This window comes from Neovison vison, chromosome 7, assembly GCF_020171115.1.
Source record: "Neovison vison isolate M4711 chromosome 7, ASM_NN_V1, whole genome shotgun sequence".
Classification (NCBI taxonomy): Eukaryota; Metazoa; Chordata; class Mammalia; order Carnivora; family Mustelidae; genus Neogale; species Neogale vison.
The window spans coordinates 161,988,885-162,016,497 of record NC_058097.1 but is presented as its reverse complement, the minus strand read 5'-3'; the positions used below and the strand labels follow the sequence as shown (position 1 = coordinate 162,016,497).

At 39.3% G+C, this 27,613-nt stretch overlaps 1 protein-coding gene across 2 annotated transcripts in view; it reads left to right on the top strand.

Annotated features, from left to right (window-relative positions):
• Positions 1-22,370, top strand: part of RRAS2 (RAS related 2) — a 71,992-nt gene extending 49,622 nt beyond the window's left edge. For both annotated transcript variants that reach the window (XM_044258884.1, XM_044258883.1), the window contains exons 2-6: positions 5,981-6,068; positions 6,987-7,089; positions 7,262-7,370; positions 18,323-18,441; positions 20,850-22,370. In XM_044258884.1, coding sequence (XP_044114819.1) covers positions 5,981-6,068; positions 6,987-7,089; positions 7,262-7,370; positions 18,323-18,441; positions 20,850-20,937 — 507 coding nt within the window. In that variant the 3' untranslated portion in view covers positions 20,938-22,370. The remainder of the gene's footprint in view (positions 1-5,980; positions 6,069-6,986; positions 7,090-7,261; positions 7,371-18,322; positions 18,442-20,849) is intronic.
• The last annotated feature ends 5,243 nt before the right edge of the window (positions 22,371-27,613 follow it).

Sequence of the window (27,613 nt, the reverse complement as noted above, 5' to 3'; positions counted from 1 at the left end):
CAGAGGAATTTGCACTGCTCTTGTGTTAGCAGATAGAGGCTACTGATGGATGGCTAACCAGGTCCTCGTTGTGCTCTGGGAAATCAATTTCTGACCTCTCGGTACAATCTTCTGAATGATTGGCTTTCCTAATGGCCGGTATTTTAAGGTTCTAACTATGTACAGGGTACCTTGCTTAACTCAAAGAAGTTCTAAGAAGCATGAACTATGCTGTGGATATATCAGATCTAGTTGGAAGTATGTATTGGGCTTTAACTGGAACTCTAACCTATTTTACTTTCTCTTGAAGCTCGGAGGCTGAGAATAAAGCCATAGTTACCAAGTTATCCTCCTATTTCAAGGACTTGCATGGAGGGGGGCCTTAAATTGGTTTTGCACGTTTCGCCCATACCTTATCTCCAGGAAGTAAAAGTGTGGAGAGTTAAGGGTTCTAAGACAAGGATGTTTTTGGAGAGAACTGTTAGAATGTGGTGTGTTCCGTGTCTTTCCCCATCTCCACACACAGCTTCTGGAGAGGAGGATACTTCTCTTAAGTCCCTTTCAGTGAAGACAAATAATAGGGGAGGCTTTAGTAGAATCATTCTGAGAACTTGACATGTATCCCCTGGTGTATAGCTTGAGCAATATTATGTGAATCTGTGGGTCCCTAGCAGAGCAGAAAAGAACAGGACTACATAGTTAGGAATCTGCACTTCAGAAGACAGTAATCTTTCCTTGAGCTTCTGGATGGAACCAGGTTAAAACCTTCTAAAGAGGGACACTGTGCATGACTACCTGGAAGATGAGATGCTCTAATTTGCCACAGGTAGTAAAAGTAGAGCGCTGTACTCTGGTCTGTCTGACTTTCATCTCGGGCTCTTTCCACTCCACCGCACTGCCTCCCCAGAGGCCCTGCATGCTAGGACAGGGTGGTGGAATGAAGCTGCATGAGCTCAGCAGACACTCCTAGCCTGCCAAGAACCTGGCATCCACGGCGCTCACTGGCGACCCCAGCTCTTCCGTCCCTCTGATCTGCTTTCTCATGCCACCCCCCCAACTTCACTCTGGAAGGTTTCTTTTTTTCCCATGATCCTCCAGAGCCCCATCTCAAGTGGGCACTGGGATATGCCCTCCTTAAATTATCCCTGTGCTTCTCCTTTCTGTTGAGAAATGGGCTTTAGAGATGTTAAATCAGTTGCCCCAAGGACTCAAAACAGCTAGAAAGTGGAAATGGCATCTGGGTTTGAATTTCAGGTTTCTCAGACTCTGGTGCCCATACACATCTTCTTTTCCTTGTGCTGCCTCCAGCAAAGGCTTTATAAGAAAATGAGCCCTTATGAAACCTCCTGTTTCGGTTTATTTTATCATGATTTAAAAAAATTATACAAGTTTTGTGGATAGAATTAAGAATAGGAAAATACTGACTTGAAATGGAAGGGAGCAGAGAACCACAGAATTCTGTATCTAGAATATTTCGTGATGTGGATTCTGTATATAATGTGCGGGAAGAAGGTTGAGCTGAACTAGATGTTAATAAAAGAAAATCTCCCTTTCCTTTCTGTACCCCATGTTTTTAGAGGACTCCTGAGACTCTCCTGAGAATGGCACTATGCTTAGAAATGCCCTTTTATTTGTTTACAACTCCCCAACAGCACCTTAGATCTAGCCTCCCGTTCTTTTTATATGCAATGGCAGTAAACTTAACCAGTGTGCTAGATTTACAGAGTTTTCACAAATCTCCTGTAAATAGCCCATCCCATTGTGTAGACCAGGCACCGCTCTGTGGCAGTGCTTGGGAACTACACTTTCACCCGTAGCCGGGGGTCAGGAGAAAGTGCGCTTTCACTCCTGCCCCCTAAATGCAGAAGTGGCCTGAGCTCATTCTCTTTCCTGTCCTTCCCCCTTCTTTTCTTTAAGGCAGCTTCTTTGAATGGGAAGATAGTGAGCTGGCAGTTTGCTTAGGCCGAGCAGAATTCCTCTTGTGCAATCTAGTGGCATATAATCAGGAATACTATTCCTGCCATCACAGCGTAATGCTCTTGACATTAGTAAGGGCTTTTGACAACCTTACCCAGACCAGATTTTATCAAGGGGAAATTGACTCCTGTCTGAATGGAGGTAGCTTCCCTAATCCTAAACTTTTCTCCATAAATCTTAACTACCTTAAGGAGACTTATGTCCATTTGCCCTTCGTACTACCTGGAAGGCATCCTGCCCTTTGAAATCAGGCATTCCCTTTGTTTCTGGCCAGGGTCCTCTTCCATGCATCCTTTCCTGTGATACCAAGAAAGCAAAGTACTTTCTCTCTGCTCTTCTTCCCCTTTCAATGTGTTCTCTACTGCCTTCTATTATGCGATACTGTGCCTACTATTTTTTTTTCCCTTGCTTTCTGCTATAGAATATCATTTCTGGGCTATGGTTGGCAACTTCTTTAGTTTCAGGATGGAGACTGTTTTCTGGCAAATTGCTGGACTATGTTTATAAGTGAATGTGCACATAGTTCCTGTACATGACTGCAATCTTTAAGCCCCCTAAATTTTGTTGCCCTCTGAACTAGCATGATATAGACATTTCTTGCTGTTGCAGTTTCTTGGCCAGTGTATTTCCAGTCCCTGCCCCCCAAACCCCTAATCGCAGCACTGGATGTAGTGTAACAAGCAGTAGGGCTCTGTGAACGTTGGGCCTTGTCCCCATGATGCTCTGTAAATACTTGTCAACCAAACTAATGAAATCAGGAGAGCAAGAGCAATTGGCTGAGGATTTCAAGTGGTGAAAAATAAGGCTTCTTTTGGTGAACAGTATGGATCAAACTAGAGGCTTTGCATGCTGTGTAAAGAAAGCACTGAATCCTGTAAACAGCAGGGAACCATTAAATTTATGTATCTTATAGAGGTCTAATTTGTATATATTACAAAAAATGTACACATCTTGTGTACAGCTTGAATTTTTACTTACGTGATTATCTGTGTAATTACTGCTCAGATTCCAGGAAAAATCTCTAAAATCCCAGATAAGGAGATTTTATCTTGATTCACATTTGGATGCCAAGTGCCATGGTTGGTCTGTAGTATAACCAGGATTGGAATTATTACAGCTGTTCCCAGGATTAAGAAGTCTTTATACTTGAATGAAAACACTAACTCATACCATCTAATTGTGTGACAAAAATAATACAGTGTGGTTAACGTTTTTCAGTCATCAGCATGTCTTGGCACTTTATAGACACTACTTGAAATTATCTGTCCCAGGAGGCTTTGTTACTGTCCTGTTTTACAGATGTTAAAGGTTAGTAAGGTAAAGTAATTTGTCTCAGGTTCTATAACTAGAAAGTAGCAAATCTAGGACTGTCCATCACCAGAGACTGATTTCTTGTTGGTAATTTGCTGCCTTAAATATCTGGTACCTAGATTTAAGTAACAGAAACGTTATGTCTTTGCGGCAGGAGCTGATGATTATATTTGCTAACTGCAATGAAGAATGCTCTTTTTAGGCACATTCTGATCTGTGGCTTACAGGCGTTATGAGAGAAGGGGGTCTTGGATTCTTTGTCAGTCAGGCCCTGGAGCATTGTTACTTGGATGGATTTTTTGAGGGAGGAAGATGCTTTCTGGCTTCCTAAAATCAATATATAGCAACAAAATGATGATCCCTACAGACACATTTTGAAAGCAGGACACAATGAAGATGATATATGGACCTAAATATCCAGAAATTCCAGCAATTAGTTTGTCTTAAAAATGTCAGTGGGGGAAAAAAAATGTCAGTGGAATAAGTGTGTGCCCGTGTTAGTCAGCAAAATGGCAAAATTCTTACAACATTAAGATTATGTTGGGGTAGGAGGGCACCGGGGTGGCTCAGTGGGTTAAGCCTCTGCTTTCAGCTCAGGTCATGATCTCAGGGTCCTGGGATCAAGCCCCACATCAGACTCTCTGCGCAGCAGGGAGCCTGCTTCCTCCTCTCTTCTCTCTGCCTGCCTCTCTGCCTACTTGTGATCTCTCTCTATCAAATAAATAAATAAGATCTTAAAAAAAAAAGATCATGTTTCAAGAGCTAAAGGGACAAAGAAAATGTGAAACTCTAAAAGGAAAAATAATTTATTTTAATGGCCCTCAAAGTTGCTTAAACCCAATAATCGTCTGTATGTGTTAATGTCTTAGTTCTGTCTCACAGTACAAAAAAAAAGTCACATCAAACAAATTTGTTATCATGCATAACTACAATATATTTAATATTTGTTCAATTTTTTCAGGTAAAGTGAGAGGGTCAGTGCAGGACATTTTAGCACATTTAGGTATAAACTGGGAGTAGTCAATGAATTTCAGGTTTTACAAGATGAAAGCATGCCAGGAAGTATCTGATTTCTGCTGAGAAACATGTTTCAGGAAACTAATCTTAAAAAGATATAAACAATATGGTTATCCGACTTGCCTGGGGGAAAGACTACAGTTTTAAGTTTTTTAGAATACTCTGTACAAAGATAATATTGCCAGTTGTATCACTTTTTGAAGAGATGTGGGTGCCAAAAAAGAAGTTCAGTATTGCTTTGGGATCTGTTAATTTTTAAGGATGGGGTGGTGGTGGAGATGGTTTTCTACTCAGAGCTGCTCCTGTTGGTAAATGTTTCTTTTATAGGCTTTGTTTAAAAAATCACGCATTTCAGTGAAACCATCCAAAAGGAAGTAGGATTATGGATACTGAATTCTGTGATTAAAGTTAATCCTAAAATATAAATAAAATGTGGAAAGTGGCCTTCAAACATAAAATTTATCAAGTCATAGTAGCAAGGAGATCAGTATCCTCTCCCCAGTTCCCCATCCAGGGGTTTCTTTACTGTCTTGTTCAGAGTGCCTACTTCTGAGTAGCTTTATGGTGTTTGTGATACATGCTGGGGGAGGAGGGAGGGTTGTCACTTAAGAATGCTGTGTCCCTGGAGCCAGCAGGTCCAGTTGCTAGGAAGCCTTGCCTGAAGAATGGTTGAATCCTTTTGGCTTTGGTTCTCAGCATCAAGCTGCCTTCCTCTAAGTCATTCCCTTGCATTTGGTAATGAGCCAGTGGGAAAGTAGGCTTTGAGGAAGTCAGTCAAGAGGGAAGAGCATAGGAGATGCTCAGAACAAAAGAAGGATGATGTCAGTGTCCCAGTTAGTGCCCTTCTGTCTGAAGCGGGAGTAAGTTCTCTCAGATTCTTATTTTTGCCATTGTTTTCTTTTTAAAACCTTTAAAGAAATTGTGAAGTGTAATACACAAACATTTTTAACTGGCTCACTGAGATTCTTCCCATCTTACTCTGATGCCTTAACTGTCCTTTCCTCTGGTGATGATTGCAGAAGATAACAGTTTGGAGGCTTTGCTAACCAAAGAAGACAGAGATAGAAGTTGAGATGAAAAAACCCACCAAAAAAAAAAAAAAATATATATATATATATATATATCAGTGAAAGAATAAGTTTGAGATCCCTACCAAAAAAAATTTCTGAAATCCCATTTCCTTATAATACCCAAGGCAGCTGAATGGGAAAAAGACAGGATGTGAGGAGAAATGAACATGAGGCATGGAATCTTCCAGATCCCTATTTGTTGTCTCCCTTTATTTCAGACTGCTTTGTTCTCAAGACTGATGCTTACAACTGGGTTGCAAATAGACCTGGGTAATAACTGACTATTTTTCTAGTTTTGGAAGAACATGAGATCTAGATATATATTATCTTGGTATATATAATTATGAAAAAATTATTGTATATAATTATGAAAAAACTGTAGTAGGTCTTTGGCAGTCTTCTTGCATATATCAGATAGGAAAATTCAGAGATATTTAGTACCTTTTCTCTACTTGGAAGCTGCTCTGAATAGATTTCATTGGGTGGGAAGCCAACATAGTAGGATAAACCTTAATACAATGCAGATTTCATTGTTAACTCTGGATAATTGGGATTTGATAAAGTTACACTGGTACTTGGATAGGCAAGTAAACATAAATTTAAAACAAAGATTATTTTTCTTACAGTCCTATTTTGTAACGGATTATGACCCAACCATTGAAGATTCCTACACAAAGCAGTGTGTGATAGACGACAGAGCAGCCCGGCTAGATAGTAAGTGATCTGCCTTTATTTGATAGTTTGATAGCCTGTTTTTAAAAAGTACTCTTGGGCATTTTGCCAGTTGCACACTACAATGAAAATATCATAGGTGGTGTTGAACACAAGCCCACCTCCTTCGTTAGTTTTGATTGATGCATCAGCATTTTAGGATATTTAAATATTTCTCAGTAAATGTAATATAAAATAGTAATTGTGTTGACCTCGTGGCTGGTGAAATTAATCTTGTCATTGTAGCTTGTTGAAGTTGTATTTTGGGGGATATTCGGGAAAAAAACACGAAGTTTCAGCTCTTCCTGCTTTCCTGCAAATGTTAAAATGGGTGAAGTAAATATAGAAAAGATTGAATATTTGTTAACTTGCTTAGAATTTTTAACAGAGGCAGCAGCAAATAGGGTTTTGTGCTTGGACACGCACTCCAAGTCTGCACAAAAGATAGCCCTGTTCTTTTAATTGACACGATTCTTTCATTCCCAGAGATCAAGAGGTACATTAGCACCTGCACTTTAAGTGTGGTGTTTGTGGGGAGTAGACCAAGATTTCTTTCGTGAATTTACAGGTATCTTTTTCAGTTCTTTCCGTGGAGGAGATTAAAACATTCAAGTGACTTCAGAGGTGATCTGACTCCATCTGCCTAGATGTATTTGGTATTTTTAACCTTGTAATTGGTATGCTAATGTATTCTAGCTATAAAATCAACCCGTACTGATGAAGATGACTCTGAAGCTGTCTGCTGTGAGATATGTTTGTTTCTAGTGTCAGGAATAGAGCGCTGTGAGGAGAATTCCATGTCTTTATTACACTATGTATGATGTGCTCTGAAGGACCCACATTAATTGGGCCTGCTCTTGTGGGGAAGCCATGTATGAGATGAGAACATGAACACGGTTACATGTATTGTTTTCTCTTTAGTTCTGGATACAGCAGGACAAGAAGAGTTCGGAGCTATGAGAGAACAGTATATGAGAACTGGCGAGGGTTTCCTGTTGGTCTTTTCAGTCACAGATCGAGGCAGGTTTGTACCAGTATTAAAATACAGATCTTCTGTTCATGCCTAGATCACTATTTTATTGAATTTGGACTTCTTGTTTTTAGAGAAAAAGATAAAGTAATGAGATACTAAATGGGGTGTGAGACTAGCCACGTTCTGATATTTGAACAAATTGATTTGTCTGTTTCTGTTTTAGTTTCGAAGAAATCTATAAGTTTCAAAGACAGATTCTCAGAGTGAAGGATCGTGATGAGTTTCCAATGATTTTAATTGGTAATAAAGCAGATCTGGATCATCAAAGACAGGTGAGAAGGAATGTTGCTGCTGGGAATCCCATTGTTGATAATCACAAAAAGATGAATTGGTGAATAGATGTGTTTCATGAAACTACTGAAAGTGCCATGATCAGAAAACCTGCTGACCGTGGCACACTAGATCTGGGGATATCGAATTCTCAGACACATTTACACAGAACTTCAGTGGACCCTGTAAACCTGTGAGTATTTGTACTAGCTCCATTCACATGTTATAATTTCTTGGATAATCTCCAAAACTCTAATTCAGTTAGGTCATCTTAAAGCTACCCTTATTACAGACCAAGTTTTTTCAGTGTTAATGCTAAATTACTTTCATTTAGAGAATAGCTTTGGCCTGAATGACAGTATTTGGGTTTTCCTTGAGTTCCATCAGTGACGGAATATTCTGTTCATTCTTTGCACTGGCAGAATCTAACACCAGTAACCTCTAAGGGAAGAAGATTTTTAGTATTTAGTTGTAGGCTAGATTATACTCACTTGTTTCTTTACCCACTTATTTCACATTTAATTTTTAAAACTTGGAGTATATATTGTCCACTCATATTTTTGTGGGCGAGCAGAACAAGGTCAGATATAAATTAGTACAGGTTCTTCCATCACTTGGGGTTTCTTTTTGTATCCTTTTATTTCATCTCAGGGTTTAGCCTCTAAAGTTGTTTCTTAATTTTGGCTGGTATTTAAATTGTCTTCTGTTTTTATATAGCTTTGTGTTACTTTTTAAGATTTTGTTTGAAAAGTGCAAACATCAGGAAAAATGGGTTGAGAACACCTCTGAGGGCAGCCTTCCATTTTGTAGTTAGCTATAATTTATTACAAATCTTTGTGTGCTCTATTTGTAAAATTTTGTTGAAGGTTTACCAGGTTTAAAATGTGGGCTTAAGAGAATATTATTGTTCCAATGCTAAAATTCAGAAATGTTTTCTGGTGATATTTGATGTAGAATAAATTTTACTAGCAGGTCTTTTTAAAATCTGAATTATTATGAGGTTAAGGTGAAAAAAAATTTTTTTGAAAGATTTTATTTATTTATTTGACATAGATCATGAGTAGACAGAGAGGCAGGCAGAGAGAGAGTGGGGGAAGCAGGCTCACCACTGAGCAGAGAGCCCGATGCGGGGCTCGATCCCAGGACCCTGGGATCATGACCTGAGCGGAAGGCAGAGGCCTTAACCCACTGAGCCACCCAGGCACCCCTAAGGTGAAAAAATTTGATCTTCACTTCAAACCAGTATAAACTTTTTGAAATAATTTAGAATATGGCATTGTTCACATCTTAAACCTTAAGAGTAGATAGGCCGTCTATTTTTGAATTTTTTTATTTTTAGGGTCATTTCCTTCAGGGTTTCTGAACCTAACTGTATTTATTAAAAGTTGCCAGTAGAATCTGTCTGCTGATCTTCTCAGTCCTTTCTAGTGCTAGAAACACTTTTATATGTCACTGGATCTGGGAGTAATTGGGAAGTAGCTCTGCCGTGAGCAAGAGGCTCCCTTCCCTACCTCTTCTACCCCACCCCTGAGTGCTTTCTGCCCTGATGATGGGAAAGGTTTTTCTCACCTTTCGGTGGTAGTACGTAGCTCCAGTAATAGAATAGGTGGGAGGACTGGGGTGAGTTGGAGGTCTCCTGTAGTGTAGGTGGTGGTAGGCCAGGAAGTGTGGGGAAGCCTTTGTCCCCCAGACCAAACAGGCCCTGCCGTGATGGTCCTAGGGCAGAGTTACTTCTAAGTCATCTCTATACTGAAGATGGCACGTTTGTGCCACAGTTTCCTATGTCTGCAGATCATCAACATATTATGGCACGTTGACTTTGTTTCACACAGTGGGCTTATAAAATTTTTCATCTAAGGTTTTTTTCCTTTTTATAAGAAGAGAAAAGATTCTCAGAGTAAAATAAAAAACAAAGGTGATGAGAAGGAACAATGTAGGGAATGGTAAGTTTCATATTTCCATCACCCTGAAGATAGCAATTGGCCTGGAGTAAGTTCTTCTATATTCATTTCTCTGCTTTAAACTGTATACACGATAAATTATGTATACATTGAAAGCTCAAACATGTGTATCCAAGGGAGAAGAGCAAGTAGCTGAGATCTGACTGCTTAATTTTCACTCATTCCTATAGATTCTGCTCTCTGAAGGATAGGCACTGAGAAAAACTGGATTCCTGGCTTCTGCTTCATCTCCTCTTCACCCTTGCACTCAGGCACAGCTCCTGCACTTACGGAGCCTTGGGTGCTGGCTGGCTGCAAATCCTACCGCCTTTCCCTCATCCCATTCATTTCCCACTTGTTTGCATGATTCTTACTCACTTTCTCATTCTTAAACTGACAGCACTTTCTTCCCCTTCCTCACTCACAGCTGATGATGAGTAATATTTTCCTATTTCACTGAGACATTTCTGCAGATTTCTACCTCCACATGTACTAACCTAAGTACACATGTACCCCATCAATTCTGCCTTCCCCCATTTAGGTGGATAAACTGTTCACCTGTCTGTGCCCATCCTCTCTAGTAGGCACTGGGTCCCCTTCCAGTTTTTCCCATTTCTTTGCCGCATGATCGTTCCCACCAGTTTGGCTCTCCTCTTTAAAACAATCTGTAACGACAGCAAAAGCTTGTTCGTAATCTCACATTCTTCTCTGTGTACCTTTCTGCTGCTTCTTGTCACATAGAACTCCTTGAAAATGTTATCTACACTTGCTCTCTCTCCTCTCTTTCCTGCCATTCTTGCTTGCCCTGACCCCAAGGCATGCAGTGCCCGAGTCAAGGTCACAATTTACGCAGATGTCAGTAACATTTGACACAGTTACTCACACACTCATTTTTGAAACACTGTGTTTACTTAGCTCTGGGACAGTGGAACCTTTGCCTCTCCCTTCTCCCTTTGCTGATCTTCCCTTCTTTCTCTCAGGTGTCTTAGGGCTCAGGTACACCCTCTTCTAAGGCTCTGGGTGTATAAAGACCATCATGCTTCACTTTCCAGCCTTTGAGGGCCGTGCACAGCCACATTTGAAATTAAGGTGCTATGCTAAAGGTTTTTTTACCTTTGTAAAGTCTTTTCAGAAGTAAAGGTGTTGTCCAGAATGTCTTGGCACCTTGCCTTGCTTTACCAACAGCCTGGACAGGCCACAGGGATCCCATAAAGATTTCTTTCCCCTGTTCAGAAATGCTTACTTTTTTGGTCATCACCCCTAAAACATTTTTACTCAGGAACCAGTCTGACTTGCTAAGTTATTGACCCAGTTCGTTGTTTTCTGCCTTTGTCTTAGACACAATCATTTGTGGACTTTTTCTAGTTTCTAGCTAGGTAACAAATGCCAGTTCTCCATGTTTTTGGAATCTGTGGGTCAGCCCTGGGCATTCTTCCTACTGGTTCCTGAGATTCTGAACCCATCTTGGAAGGGAGATCAGCCAGAAGAGATTTTGATTACTTTCTTCTGGCTTCTGTATCTCTAGATTTGGCTTCTTCCTTACATCCATCCATCCATCCAATATTTATTGAACCCTTTTTCTAGACACTAATGACAGAGCAACAGAAAGAACAAAGTCATTGAAGTTTACATTAAATAAAAAGAGTTTGGTTAACGTTACCACACACCTAGCCCCTTAGAGATACTTTGATCATTTTGTTTATCCTTTCAGAGATGTAGGAAGAAAACATAAGTAAATTACTTGTTTGTGCTTACTAAAATGTTAAAGTAGATAAATATGATAGCACACTGAATCTGAAATTTAATACAGCAGTATGTGGGCTTGGATTGTTGAATTGGTGATATCTGTAGTTTCAGGCTCCTTGTCCTGACTCAGCCCTGTGTAGAAACAGACTGTTTTGCTTTTTGGTTGTTGTTGTTTTGTTTGTTTTTCCTCTGTCTTCTTTCCCAGCTTACCTTAGCTTTCCCATCTCCTTTCCCCCTTGTTAGGTGCTAGTGGCTTACTGTTAATGTGAGAAGGGAACCCATTATACTTACAATAGTATCTAAGTGTTCTAACCCCCACTCTATTTGTTAGTACCTTAACCATAGTATGCCCCTGTAAGCCTCCTAGGAAAAAGACATCCCCGAACCCCCAGTGGTATTAAGGGTCTCTTCTTGCCTTATCTGTTTGTACCTTGTCTGCATCTAAAAGATTTGTAAACCATTGAGTGTAAGTAGCCTGAGGGCTTCTCAGTTTTCACCATTGAGTTTTGTTCATGCTTTGTCCTTAGCACATACAACAAAGGTAAGTACTCAATGGATATTTGCTGAATGAATGATTCAAGGCATCAGTGAATCAAACCATGTATTAATTTGATGATTCTTTCTATACAATTGATATTTTTGAAAATAAAAAAAAACACGTTTTGCTTCTGCAAACTTAGGTTATTTATTAACTAGACACATCTATGTGAGCATTGCAAATGTTTTGGTCTATTCCTACTAAACCCAGTTTAATAAAATTGCTCTCATCATTCTTATCTTGCTCTTCTCTATTTGGAAATACATAGTACTAGATAAACTCATTATTGTGGTTATCTTCTAATACTTATTTGTGCCTTTGAAGTGAAACCACTGGAGGTTCCCAAATGCAGATCGGTGAATTTTTTCAATCAGATTCCCCTTTTTTTGTTTAAAACAAAACACTTTTGGGTAGTGCTGACCTACCAAGTTAAAATATCCAGGAGATAAACTTTAGTATTTGGTACCTTTATAAAATTCTCTGGGTTGGGGAACCTCTAGGAAATCCTTATTTGTGTAGTTCTCTATCTACACATGCGGTATTCTTTGTTCCCTGCAATATTCTTTTTGTGCTTTTTTGTTTGCTTTGATGGCAGCAATGCTATTTCTGTTTCTTAGTTAAAATAATGCTACACCAGTGAACTCAAGGGCAGCTTTATATGTGGTTAGAGATTCCTTGACCAGAAATTCGTGTACAAACTCTACTGACCTCGATTCCTAGGAGACAGTGATGGGAGACCATGCTTTAAAAATAAATGAATGAAGCATGTAAATAATCTTAGCAGTGGGATTATTTTATCATCTCTGTCATTAATTACTTCTTACTATGTATAGATAGGTCATTTGCCATTCTCTGTAGCTGAATTACATTATGAAGGAGGGATGGGGCAAGGTACCTTTTGGAAGAATAAATGAGCAGAAAGACAAATAGCAGAATTCTTTTTTTTTTCTTCCAAATAGCAGAATTCTTAAGGACATGTATTTCCCTTTCTCAATCAAAATCATATTAATAAAGTAATTCTTGATTGACTTGTCTCAAATACTAATTTTTATTTTTTTCTGTATGTTTTCATTTACTTACTTGATTGGTCATACTCTATCTATATAACATATGTCTTTATTAGTTAATGATTATACACTCTTTTGGGCTCTGAGCGTACAAAGACAAATAATGCCTTACTCCCTAGCTACAAGGGATGTGATGTAGGGATAGTGGGAGAACAAACCCGAGAATTGGAGTATAGTATGTTTAGGGTTTTGTTACTGGTCACTGTAGGGCATGATGGGAACTCCAGGGCGTTGTTCCAAAACCTCATGGACACTAAGGGGGAAGTTATTGATTGCTTAAGTCTTGAAGTGTTATTAAGGAACAAACTAAGAGTATAGAGTTTGGAGAGAAGGGGTGGCATCCCAGGAAGATGGAAGAAAATTTGTGACAACACAGAGGTATTTTTTTAGGAAGGCATTTCCCATGTCAATTTAATAAAGGAATTTGCTTTTTAAATTGGCTTCTGTGAAGCTTTCTTTTCTTACTTGTCTTCCTTACTTGTTAATTGCTTGCTTGATTTGATTGATTTATATTTCAAAACCATAGGCCTAATGGTATATAAGCTATTTTGAAGAGAGGCAGGAAAGTGTAAAATCTAGAAAAACTTGGGTATACCAATGCTGTGCAGAACCTGCTGCCCTTTTGGAGCACAACAAGGTTATCCACTATTATGAAGTAATCATTAGATGTACGTATTAATATAATAAACTAATGATACTGCATTGAGGTTGCCGAATTTTGGAAATAGAATGTTACACTGGAAGAACGAACTACCTTAAAAGACTAAAGGGAACAACTCAAGCTCAATCCAGCTCAGATAGGGCTAGGAATAATTCCTATTCTAGTTAGCCAGAGTGAGAAACCTTGTAATTCTGGGGTTATTGGGTAGTGTACTCAGATGGATTTTGTTGCAATAGTAGGGCAGAATTAGCCCTGGATGAAATCTATTTTGTAGGTACTATGTAACAAAAAAGAGCACACTTTCCAAATAAGTGCATCCCAGAAGAAATCTCAAGAACATTTATAGGAATATAAACTTTTTAGAACTCAACAGATAAAAGTTAAATACCCAACCATCACTTAAAAATAACCAAGCAAGAAGCAAGAAAATATGATTCACAATAAGGAGGAAAAGCAAAGAATAGAAACAGACCCAGAAATGACACAGATAGAATTAGTGTACAGATACCTTAAACATTTTTTTTTTAAGATTTTTATTTATTTGACTGACAGACCACAAGTAGGCAGAGAGGCAGGCAGAAAGAGAGAGGAGGAGGAGGCAGGCTCCCTGCTGAGCAGAGAGCCCAATGTGAGGCTCGATCTCAGGACCCTGGGATCATGACCTGAGCCGAAGGCAGAGGCTTTAACCACTGAGCCACCCAGGCACCCCAATACCTTAAATATTTCTTAAGACTATATTCCATATGTTTAAGAAGCTAGAGAAAACACTGAAAATTATAGTAGGTAGAGACATGGAAGATGGAGAAAGATCAAAATTGGACTTACAGAAATTAAAACTACAATGTCTGAGATGAAAAATACCGTGGCTGGGATTAACAGCCAGAAGTAATAGCTGAAAAATTTCTAACTTGAAAAAAACTGAAACACATGAATCTAAGAAGCTCAGCAAACCCTGAGCATAAGAAATATGAGGAAAATTACAACAGGACACACATTTTAATGACATTGTTTAAAACCACCGATAAAGAGAAAATCTGAAAGATAACCAGAGGAAAAGAAAACTATTAACACAGGAACAGAGCTAAAGATGGCAGCAGTCATCATGGTTTCTCATGGGCAGTGATACAAGGGAGAGGAAGATAGTGGCACAACACCTTTCAGGTATTGAAAGAAGAAAATCATCTAAAATTAAATGGCCAATAAGAATGTTTTTAAGAAATGTAGGTGAAATAAAAACTTTGCCCAGATCTACAAAAGGGAGAGGATTCATTACCAGCAGACCTACATTACAAGAAATGAAAAGAAGGAAAATTATACCAAACAGGAATCTGAATCTATACAAAAAAAATGAAGAGCACCAGAAATGATAGTCATGTGGGCAAATATAAATTACTTTTATTGTTATTTAAATCTCTTTAAAATATAATTGGATGTTTAAAGTAAAAATAGTAACTGCCTATTATGAGGTAAAAGGTAATAATAAAATGCAGAAGGAAGAAACATACTATTGTAGTAAGATTGTTACATGATACTTGCGTTGGTGTAAAGCATTTGAATTAGACTGTGATAAGTGAAAAATGTGTATCATGAACTCTAAAGCAGTCCTTAAAACCACTTAATACATAGTTCATTAGCTAACAAAGGAGAGAAAATGGAATCCTAAGAGCAATACAGTTAATCCAGAAAAACGGTTAGATCAAAGAACAAATAGAGTGAATAGGAAAGAAAATTCAAGATGACTTCATGGTATCCATAATCACATTAGCAGTAAGCAATATGAGAACCTAAATTAAAAGGCAGATTATCCAATCATCAAATTGGATAAAAAAGTGAGACGCTACAAGAAATCTACTTTTAGTGTAAAGGTGTGAATAGGTTAGAAGTGAAGGGTGGGATAAGATATACCATGCTGATCCTAATGGAAAGCATGTTGAAATGCTTTCCATTAGGAAAGTATGTATCAGCCTAAGGCCATTTAAGAGCAAAGAAGACCAGGAGTAATGAGGATTGTTTCATAATGAAAAAGAGATTACTATTCATTAAGAGAACATGACAATCCTAAACATTCATATACTGAATAACAACTTCAAAAATCTTTTTTTAAAGATTTTATTTATTTATTTATTTATTTATTTATTTATTTGAGAAAGTGAGAGTGCGCCCACAAGCAAGGGGAGCACCAGGTGGAAGGAGAGGGAGAGGCAGGCTCTTCACTGAGCAGGGAGCAGGATGCAGGCCTTGATCCTGAGCCCCAGGACGCTGGGATCATGACCTGAGCTGAAGGCAGAAACTTAACAACCGACTGAGCCACCCAGGTGTCCAACAACTTCGAAATTCCTAAAGCAAACATTGAAAGAACTGCAACAAGTAATTGACATACTCATAGTCAGAATTTTCAACACTGCTCTGAGTAGTTAAGTAGAAAGTCAGTAAGGATCTTGGCGGCTTGAATAACATTATCGAATAACTTACTCTAACTGACATTTAGTGAATGCTCCACCCAACTACAGTGAAATACACGTTATTTTGAAATGAGAACAAGTCTCAGTAAGTTTAAAAGGACTCTAGTCGGACCAGGTATGTTCCTTGTTCATGGTGGAATTAACTTGGAAATCAGTAACAGAAACCTATCTAGGAAACCTCTAAATATGGAGAAACCAACAAACTTTTAACTCACCCTTGGTACGAAGAAGTGATCAAAAGGAAAATTATTTAATAAAGTATTATGAACCAAGTTATAATTAAAACAACATATCAAAATTTGGGATTCTACCAAAGAAGAAAATAGAAGTTTATAGTATTAAGTGGTTATTATTAGAAAAGAAAAAGGCTCCATTCAAAGGCTAATTTCTACCTTAAACTAGAAGGAAAAAGCAAATTAAAACCATAGTAATTAAGGAAGGGAAATAAAAAAGAATGGAAATCAATGAAATTGAAAATAAAAAAATCCATAGAAAGATAAATCTGGTTTTTAGAAGATTAGTCAAAGTGACAAATCTAGCCAGAATGACCAGGTGAAAAAGGAGCAAAGCACAGTGTTAGTAATGGAAGAGATTCCATCACTTCAGATCTTACAGATACTGAAAATAAAATAAATACTATATAAAGAAATACCATACTGTAAAGAAACTTTATATCAATAAATTCAGCAAGTTAGATGATATAGTCCTATTTCTTAAGATACTACCAAAATTCAAGAAAAAAAAAACTACCAAAATTCAAGAAAAAAAAATAGATAACCCAAATAGTGCTGTATAAAATAAATTAAACTGGTTATAAAAACCTTCCCTCAGAGAAAATCCCAGGCCCAGGTGGATTTGTTGGTGAATTATGTCGAACTGATTTTGCTGAAAGTGTTCCAGAAACTGATGATGAGAGGATTCTTTCCAACTCCTCATACGAAGCCAGCAGTACTCTGATACCAAAACCAGACCAAGATGTAAGAGTACTATAGTCCAATAATACTATAATACAATAATAGTCCAATAATACAATAATACTGTGAACGCAGATGTAAGAAATTCCTAAAATTATAGCAAATAGACTCTATGAAGAGGACAGCGCACCATTACTTGAGTGGGGCTTACTCCAGAAGTGCAGTGTTGACTTAGCAGGAAAAAATGAATCAACACAGTTCACCATGTTAATAGACTAATGTGGAAAGATCATGATCTCAGCAGGTGAAGAAAAAAAAATTTAAGAAATGTAACATCCTGTTGAAAACTCTTTACAGATGGAATAGCAGGAACTTTGTTCACGTGATAAAGGGCATGTGCGGTGAGGCCCTCCACTATTCAGTGTGCTTCCTGGGGAAGGACTGTATGCTGCCGGCGTGGCTCTGAATGTGCTAGCTGGGAGGTCCGGCCAGAAAAAGAAATGAAAGGCACCCACAGTAGAGAAGAGGCAATAAAACCGACTTCCGTCGCAAACAACATGATCCTGTAGAAAAGCCTATGGAATTTTTGAGAGAGCACTCAGATAATTGAGTTTAACATAGTTCCAGGGTGTAACATAAATACAAGTCATGATCCTATTTTTGTAGAGATAGAGGTACCTTACTGAAAAAAAGACCAGAAAAATGTGGTTCTCTGTGGAAGATAACATTCTTGAGTCCACCCTCTCCCCCAGTCTGCAGTTTCTAACGTCTCTGTGAGTGTTTACTTCTGTGGTGAGGACAGCAATAAAAGTCACTATTTTGGAAAAATAGTTTTCAGCCACACTATATAAATGTGATGAAGTTTAGCAGTTTTTGGTAAATGTCATGACTTTCAGCCTTTTATGCTGAAAACATATAGGGCATTACAGTCATTTTATGTTTCTTACCCTGCCCTACCATTCTAGGATGTTCGTTCTGCCACCCTTCACTTCCTAGTATATGGAAAACATTTTGATCGTAATCATTGCTCATTTTTCTCATGTGTTTATTGAGCATGTCCTGTGTACCGGCTACTGGGGAATGCAGAGATGAGGAAGACCCGCGGCCTCTCGAGGTTTCCGTCCTCTCCGTCCTCACCTCTTTATTATTTTCTCTCTTGGCTTCTCATATTTAAGCTTTTCTAGACTTCGTGTAGTACCTGGAACTTGGAAAGGCAGCCCCCCCATGGCTCTTACACCTGCCCTTTCTTTTGTCAGGGATACTTTCTTACCCCACCCCACTGCACTCCCTACTCCTTAGTTAGTTCTTAGTTTAAATGTCATTCCTCAGGGAAGCTTTCCCTGATCTGCCCAGCAGGGTTATAGAGTCTGCCAGCACCTTGTACTTTCCCTTCCCAGAACTTATCACCATTGTATTTAATACTTGCTGAGTGACCACCAGACTGAGATCTTGTTGTCTGGTAATATTTTCATCAGTGAGTTGTTTTTCAGAGCTGGGCTCCGGTTCGTATTGAGCTTGTGAGTCTCTGTTTATCTTACGAAAAAGCAGCTCGGCTTGCTGGCTGGATTAGATGGAGCAGATCTGATTTTTAATTCTGGACCTCAAATACAACCCTTGGGATTTCAGGTAACACAGGAGGAAGGACAGCAGTTGGCACGACAGCTGAAGGTAACGTACATGGAGGCATCAGCCAAGATGAGGATGAACGTAGATCAAGCTTTCCACGAACTTGTCCGGGTTATAAGGTACGCGAGACATATCTTTGAAGTTTGTTTTCATTTATGGGATTTAACAGGTAATCACACTGTGCTTTTGAAAACCATAAGCTGAGAAAGAAATTGCCACTCAGTGTTTTAAGAAGGGGAGCTGTATGTAGAAGCACTTCTGTGCTAGGCGTTGACACCCAAGGCATGTTATAGATTTTCATTAAGGACATACTGTATACTAGGTACTTCCTACATATAAAACCAAATTTAATTATATTGAAGGAGAGAGTACACATAGAGATTTTGGGAAGAATCTGTGCCATTTCCAGAGGTGTCCATAGCATGAAGATAGGGAGGACAATAGCTACATTTGAGTGGAAATCTCTGCCACACACTATGCCTCATACTTCACGGGTATCACTACATTGAATGCTCACCACAACCCAGTAAGCTAAATACTTTGATCTATCCTCACTTTCGGATGGGAAAGCAGGTACATCGAGGTGAGTTAACTTGCTCAAAGTTTTGGCGTTAAACGGCAGGGCTGGGACTCAAATCTGTGTCTCTGATTCCAGAGCCTGTGCTCTTCAGCTTTGCTCTGTACCCACGTCTTCCCAGGTGGACAATGTGCTAGGTGCTGGAGAGTCAGGCCTCCCCTTCGTGGGGTGAAGTGTGACATCTCAGATAACCAAGGGGTTTTCTGTCTGCTGGCCTAGAGGGCCCCTGTGGTTCAAAAAGTGTTAAGGGTTCCAGGAAGCTTGAGGTGATGGGTGAGGTCACCTGGAGTTGGTTTCTGTGTGAGAAAGATTGGGTTGCTTTATAGTAGGAGGGGTTTAATTTGATTATTTTTAGCCTTGGTGGCTTGGCCTCTACTTCACCCTGGGCTCTCTAGGTCTGCTAGTCTCTGTCTGACAGCTATGTGGAGTGAGCTGGGGTTAATTGTGAGTCTGAGGGCAATCAGCATCTGCACTCTGCGCTTCCTGGGCTTTTTTAGCCCTTTGCATGGGCATTCGCTTTGTAGGGAAAGAGAACTAAGGTTTATAGTTTTTGATTTCTTAGTAGTTTGTTAAAAGTACGAGTTCCATTTTTAAATGAGCACAGAGTTTGTTTTGTAAGATAGAAGAGTTCTGGAGGTGGATGGTGGTGACGGTTGTACCACATCGTGAATATATTTAATATTGTTGAACCGAATGCTTAGAAATGGGTAAGGTGTCAAATTTTGTTATGTGTATTTTAACATGGTTTTGTGTGCACACAAATCAGTGCCTTCTTAATGTCACTTTTACTGCCTTTTGAAATATTTGGCCAGGGGTTTTGATCCTTAGAATCTATATCCATATCCATTAGTCAGTCTGGAGTGAGGAGTGAGTGGGTAGAGGAAGCTTTTAAAAAAATGTTTAATTTTATTTTTACTTTTAGTAGGCTCCCTGTCCAGCATGGGGCTTGAACTACGACCCGAGATCAAGAGTCTCTACCTACTGAGCCAGCCAGGTGCCCCTAGAGGAGGATTTTTTTTTTTTTTTTAGATTTTATTTATTTATTTACTTGTCAGAGAGAGAGAGAGAGCAGAAGCAGGCAGAGTGGTAGGCAGAGGCAGAGAGAGAAGCAGGCTCCCCGCCAAGCAAGGTGCCCGATGTGGGACTTGATCCCAGGACCCTAGGACCATGACCTGAGCTGAAGGCAGTGACTGAACCGACTGAGCCACCCAGGCGTCCCTAGAGGAGGATTTTTTAATGCCACGCACTGATAGGCCTTTAAACATAACAGGAGCTTCTTAGATCCTCATAGCAACTGTGGAAAGTAGAGTTTATTATTGCCTTCTAAAAAACCGAGGCTCCATTGACGTTAGCTGATTTGTCTAGTGCTAACTGGTGGCTAGTAAGTGGCAGAACAGGCATAGGAACTGCGTACCTCATACTTTATATTCTACTCTAGCAGTGGATGCTTATTCTTTCTTTATTTTTAAGAATATTTTGTTTATTTGAGAGAGAGAGAGAGAGTGAGCAGGACAGAGAGGGAGAGAGAGTCTGAAGCTGGCTTCATGCTGCACTCAGAGCCAGACTCAGGGCTTGACCCATGACCTGGAGATCACGAGCTAAGCTGAAACCAAGAGTCGGATGCTTAACTGACTAAGCCACCCAGGCGCCCCAGTGGACTCTTATTCTTAAGTATACCTTATAGTCATGAAATTTCAAATTGGGAAGGGAACTTAGAGGTCACTGAGTTCAGTATCAGTCTGATTCAGGACTCACCTATCTGTGAAACTCAGCTCTGCTTATGCTGGTATTGAAATATTTGTGCCCTTTTTCCCCTCAAAGATTTGCTTTGATTCCCTAGTTGAAATTCAACATTGAGAAGCATAAGCACATAAGCTAGCTTTGTCCAAAAATAATATATTTGTAGTATTACCAGTAAGAAAATTATATGTAGATTTTTCTGTCTTACAGGAAATTTCAAGAGCAGGAATGTCCTCCTTCACCAGAACCAACACGGAAAGAAAAAGACAAGAAAGGCTGCCATTGTGTCATTTTCTAAGAATCCCTTGAATTGTAGCTACCAACTGCCAGGAAAAGCCCTCATCTTCTCCTTTTCTCTTTATGGTTTACATCACATCATGTTGGTACCTTTCTAGCCTTAGACAAATGATCACCATGGTAGCCTTAGACCAAGAAGCTGGCTAATCCTTTCTTGTGAAGCTAATCCTATGGTCATTTCAAGACAGATTTAAAGGAAACACTAAGGCTGCTTCAAAGATTATCTGATTCCTTAAAAATACTGATCTATATACACAGACACATTCTTTTTTAAGGGCTTATGTTTTAATAGGGATGAATCAGTTTTGGAACCTATGCTGTTTGCCAAGCTGAAGTCATAGGTTGCGAAATAACTTTTAACTTCTGGAATCATATTTCCTATTATTACTCTAAATAGAAAAGTGAGGAGTTTTTTAAAAATGTGAATTTTTGCCTATCTCTAAAAATTTTAATGTCAACTTTAGTTAACGTTAAATACACTGAATTGAATCCACAAAAGTGAGACATCTCAGACCTTTACCGATGCTACAGCCTTTGTTTTCCCGTGGCCAAAATACCAAAACACCTATTGTATTTATACATTAGAAACTGCGTATGAAGACTTTTTAAGTGTTCCGCTCCTAAAGATGATAATAATGTTCTATGTGGCCAAATATTTGGACTTATTCTGGACTTAGGCATTTCAATGTTCTTGGTTTTTTTAAGTTAACTCTTTTCACAGCCATGTCGAGAGTAAAAATAAATAATTTCTGTCTGTCTTCCTTTTCAAGTATTTGTGGATAAGGGATTCAAAAAAACTAAAACTGTTTTTTGTTTGTAATATAAAATATGGAATTGATCTTTCCGAGGTCAGAGATGATTAATGTTTTTGCTATATACTTTTATACATTATTTTCTTATCAAACTAGTTAACAAGTATTTTTATATGTTTGTAAGCAAATATGCTTTCACAGCATACCTTGTGTATATGTAAAGATAAGTATTTAATTCTCACTGTTCACTTTTAACTGACAAAGAAAAAAAGAGAAAACTACGGAAACTGTGGTAGAACTTTACTTGCCCTTCTGGTCCTGGTCCTGGTGGCGCCCACCTCTGGCCAGTCACGTATCTGCTCAAGAAAACTTCTCCATAGATGACAACAGGATGAGACTCAAGTCACCTTTGAGACACCGTACTAGGTATTGGCTGTTGTATCAAGTAGTAAGTGTAAAACTTTTAATTGACAATTAGTATAACTGTGGATGGCTTTTGATTTTGTTTTTAATTCTGTGGATTGTGTTTAAACAATTCAAAAGTATGTTCCTGATTGTGAGATACTAAGTGGTATTGCACAGTTGTCACTTTATTAAATGTGTACAACAGTCCCATGAAGTTGATAAAGCATACCCTTGTATAGCTTCAGGTGCTAGAATTAAAATTGGTCTGTTATCACAAGATAAGGTTTGATGACTTGTTATTTGGGTGGTTTCTTGGAGGAATGGGAGTATTGGAAGAAACACTTTAGTAGCTAGTTCTGTGCCTTTTTCCAACAGTGCCTTAGGGTTTGCATCTAAAGATCAGGATTGGTTATTTAGTAGGTGAATTTGAAGTGAAATGGCTTGGTGTTCGTAGGGATTTCCTGAATACTTTCTGGAGTTGGCATTTCTTAAACTTTTTCTGTGAAGTGCCCCTGACAGAAACCCCATCTCTGAAGGAGAGAGGAGGTTGAATACATACACATATACTCCTCTGAAGAAGAAGCCTAGAACAGCGGAAGCACAGTGCACACATTTATTTGAATGCTCGTTAAAATCCTGCCCAGGAAGGTACCGGAGTTACCCTGTGGGTTTTGACACTCCAGTGCTATCACATATCCTTGTTAGGACTTTCAGTTGGGAACGTTTTTTGTTTATCATAGGTAACTTCAAATAACAAGAGATTGTCCATGTAATAGGTAGATTGAATGGGAAACCTTTAATTTTATTCTGAATAGATGATTTATAGCAAAGCAGTTTGAAGGTTAAATTTTGTTTTTTCAGTTTACTTTCCTTTTCTCTCTGGGCTTCACTTTGGATACTTTTTATTGCTACATCTTCAACTTCCCTAACCTTTTCTTCTCTCGTTGTTTCATCTGCTGTTAATAACATTTAATGAATTTTTCATTTGAGACTTTGTGTTCTTTTTTCTTCCGTAGAAGCTCTGTTTTGCCTTTTTTTTTTTTTTTTTAATATCTTCCATCTCTCTCACTGTGCTCAGGTGTTTCTCTTACCCAGTCCCTTCCAACAGAGTTCCCAGGGAATTGAGTCTAATGTCTTATCTGTCTGTGGTTCTTATCTGTCTGTGGTGTGCAGTGAATTAACTTCTCTTCAGTGCATCTGGGTTGGTTCTTGCTGTGTATCATCCTTGGGAGAATTGAGAAAGGCTGCTTTGAATATTTGAACATGGTTATAATGGCTGTTTTAAAGTCCTTATCTTTATAATTTTTGCATCTATTTTTGTTGACTGGTTTTTCTCTAGTTATGGGTCACATGCTTCTGGGGTTTTTGTTGTTGTTGTTGTTTTGTTTTTTGTTTTTGCGTGTCTAATAAGTTTTAATTGGATGCTGGACGTTGTATATTATTTGTTGTTGGTTGCCTAGATTTTGTTGTCTTCATCTAAAGTTGTTGTCCCCCCCCAACCCCTGCCCCAGTAGTTGATTTACTTGTAGTTCAGTTTAATTCTTTCGAGGCTTGCTTTTAAACTTCACACAGTCTCAAGTATCTTCCCTCACCGCAGAATGGTTTAGCTTTCCTACTAAGGTGTGGCCTTCTTAGTGTCTCTACTGAATGCCCTTTGTAATCAGTGAGGACTCTCCAGTTTGGTTAATGGGAACCAAACAATTCCCAGGCCATGTGAGCTCTGGGGGACCATTCTATCCATAGCTCCTGGATCATCCTTTGCCCAGCCTCTGGAGTTTCATCCTATATATGGATATCTTAATATCTAGGAAAGACTTGAGACCGTATGCATATTTTTGGAGTTCTTTTTTTCTGTGTAGCTCTCTCCCCTCCACAACTTTGCCCTGCAACTTTCTGCTGCCTCAAACTCCCAGTGTCTGGGACAGATCTCCAGTATCTGTTTTTTCAGCTTAGGGAAACATTTATGCTCTGCTTGGAATCCCTTATCCACTCTGCAGTCAGGGCAATCTTAAGGCTTACCTTTTTGTTTCTCTCCCATCAGAGATGGTAATCCTGTGCTGTCTGATGTATATAATGGTGAAAATAGGTGTTTCACATACTAATTCCAGTTTTCTGGTTGTCTACCGTAGGAAGGTAAATCTGCTTCCTGCTACTTCTCTCTTGGAAACTGAAGTCTCTCCCATTTGATATCTGTCATACAATCAGAGGTGCCTTGTAGCCCTCTTATTTTATGATTTGAAATCTTATTTGTTTTTAACAAAGAATGGCCAGTCTTGGAGCATGAATAATCCTTGTCTGTGTGACCCATTTTTTTTCCCTATAGCTACAGGATTGGGGAAAAAAACTCTTTTTTTTTTTTTTTTAAAGGACCGTACAGTAAATATAAATGTCATCTTGGGTTTTTTGGGTTATATGGTCTACGTCCCAGCTACCCGGCTCTGCCATTGTATCACCAAAGCCACCATAAACAGTGTATAAATGAATGAATGTGGCTGTGTTCCAATTAAACTTTATGTGGGGACACTGAAATTTGATTTCATATCGTTTTCATGTCATAAAATGTTAATCTTCTTTTGAATTTTTAAAAAGTTCATTTAAAATTGTAAAAACCGTTCTGTACAAAAACAGATGGCAGATTGGATTTGATCTGTGGGCCACGGTTTGCCAATCTTGCTCTAGAGCACATGTAGCATTTGAGATCACAGTCCCAACTTTAGAATCTCTTCTCTTTATAGATGTGAAAATTCTTTCAAACAGTATTTCTTGAATTGAGAGTCACGAATTCTGTCCTAGGAATTTTGTCTCTATGTTATTTGTTTAGGGATTTACAGTATTTCAGGGTTGGATGTTATGCCTTACTCTTACATTGATGATTCCTCTAAATTTGGGGCTTCAAAATTTTAACATATAAATTGGTCCCTTTATCATTTGACTTTTAGAATTTGGTGTAATAAGGTTCTATATACATCAGATCTACGTTGTTCCTCTTCTGACTTTTCATCACTACCAGTTTTATTTCTTTTCCCTTTCCTGTACGTAAATGACCTCATTCAATAGCCAGCTGGCAGATAAATAGGATAGGTGATAATAAAATGGTTAATCACTTGACCACTTAAGAGTATTTAACCAGTAACTGCATATAAAGCGTCAAGGAGCTTTATAGGCGTTATAATTTGAACGGATGTCTTTGTGCAGGACTTCATTAGGTGTTCTGGGAAATGGATAAACGTGGAACGTTTCCTTCCTGTCAACTTTGGTATCTAGCGGAGGACGACTGCGAGTGGGAAGACAAGTGCCAGGGCAATAGTTAAAGGAGAGTGAGAAGCATGCACAAGGCTGTCCGGTCCTGTGGATGGTAATATCCCTTCTAGAAGAGCTGAGGGAGCTTTTTAGAAGCGGTGCTTTAGCCAGAGCATTATGGATTGGTGGGGTCTCAGATGGGGAGGAGAGGAGAAGAGAGGGGATGGGAAGGAAGGCTGGGGAAAAGCCTAGGTAAAGACATAGAGTTGTCAGAATGCAGGGAGTATTCTGGGATTGGAACCTTAATCTAAAATGATTCTAAGTGCAATGGGAAAAAATAATGATATGTAGACCAGGCTTGGGGTGTGGAGAGCTTTAAATAGGATGGCCCTTCTGTACGTAATGGGGAACTGCCAAGGATTCTGAACAGGGAGTGCCTGGATCTAATCTAGCGGTATGGATGACAGACAGCTCTGAGGAAGGGTGGTCAGGTAGGAGGTTGTTAGAGTCATGGACTGTCTCTTTCCAGTTTGTTCTGCCACTCACATTATTGCAGTGGCCTTTGAAGTAGTCTTTTTATTTGCATTTTGCCCCCACAAAGCTGTTCTGTAAATACAGCTAAAGGGATCTTTTTTAAGGCCATAAATTAAATGTTACAGTACTGCTTAAAATCTGTCATCACCTCATTGCACTTGGACTAATACCCATATTCCTTCCCATAGTGTACAAAGCAAGCTTCTTGCGGGATCTGTCCTTTCCTTGCTTCTCACACTCAGGCTGATATGCTCTCTTAAACCCTGTAGCATGCCAGAGTTTCCCAGACCATTGATTGACTTGACTGTTCCAATTTATCTTTTCGCTTTTAATTTAGACCAGCCCCCTGTAACACCACATTGCCCTGTATTTACTTAGGGACACATCACAGCTGAGGATTTTATCTGTCTTGTCTGATCTGTACTTGAGTGTCATAGTCTCTGTGAGGGCAGGAGCACATCTGTGTTTACTGCTTTACCCACACTGCCTGGCATGTGCAGAAAAGCCATTTGATGAATGGTTAAGGCACACAGGCAACTCTCTAGTGGCAGAAATACATGGTGATTGTGGCAGGTACATGCAGGGTGAGTCCAGGAGGCATTCGGGAATGCAGATTGGAGCTCCAAAGAGGAGGCTAGGCCTGCAAGTGCAGGTTGGGAATTTATCTATTTTGATCTGGTGATTACAGAGGTCGGAGTTGCTTGAAGTAGAGTTTATTTGAGGGAAGATTCAAGGGTAAAGCTTTTGGGGAAGACGAACATTTGGGGATAAAACAGTAAAAGGCAGCACAAAGCCAAGAGAAGCAACCGGAAACTGGAGACCCAGGAGATTATTGTCAAAGAAGCCAAGGGGGTGGTCAGAAGGTGTGAGTACTGTACGGATTATTGGGGTGGAGCGTGGTGGGGAGTAAGAGGCAGCAGTGATTGTGTAGCTGTTGCTGAAGACTGAAAGTTTTGTGTCATCTCGTTGTGGGAACCAGACGATAGTGGGTTGTGGTATGATTGGAGGACAAGGAAGTGGAGGAAGTATGGGCTACTGTTTTGAGAAATTCTGTGGCAAAATCAGAGGGCGATGGGGCAATTATCCTGCTTGCATATGGTTGGATGTTAGAGGAGTAAGAAGAGCCAGGGCCTGGTCCTTAATCCTAGATAAGTAGGTTTAAGGTCTGCAGGTAGGTATTGCCGGTAGACACAGATGCTCTGGAGACATCCAGAGGTTGACAGTTTGTGGGGTGGGGTGGGGTAGGGGGATCCCTTTCTGCCTGGGGGTTGTGAGCAGCGTACAGTTCTGTACTTCTGAGACTGTCTCGGGAACAGCCCGTTTGAAAACTTGTTCTTCCCACTGTGGAGGAATGATACTTTAGCTAAATGTTAATTTAAAAAAATCCAACTCTTAGAAAAATAATCATACTCTTGGATATTGTGGCAATGTCAAATGAATGACTATAAAAGTTTCTGAACACTCGTTTTCAATTTTTGTATCTCATTGTAGGCTGGTGACGGTTGGTGGAGGTTCGCAGGCTGCATGTCTCTGTGTAGCACCAATGTAGTGGGTAAGGGAGCAGGAGATTGAGGTATTTTTCACAGGTGCTCCTTCTGGCTTCCTTAGGCTCGTGAATTCCAGGGGAAGATCGCAGTAGGAAATGCTTGCCTCCTAAAAACACAGACTCAACTTTTTTTTAAACAGGAAAAATACAAATTCTACTTTTATAAACATCAGGTCTTGTAAAGGAGTCAGTAATCTTGA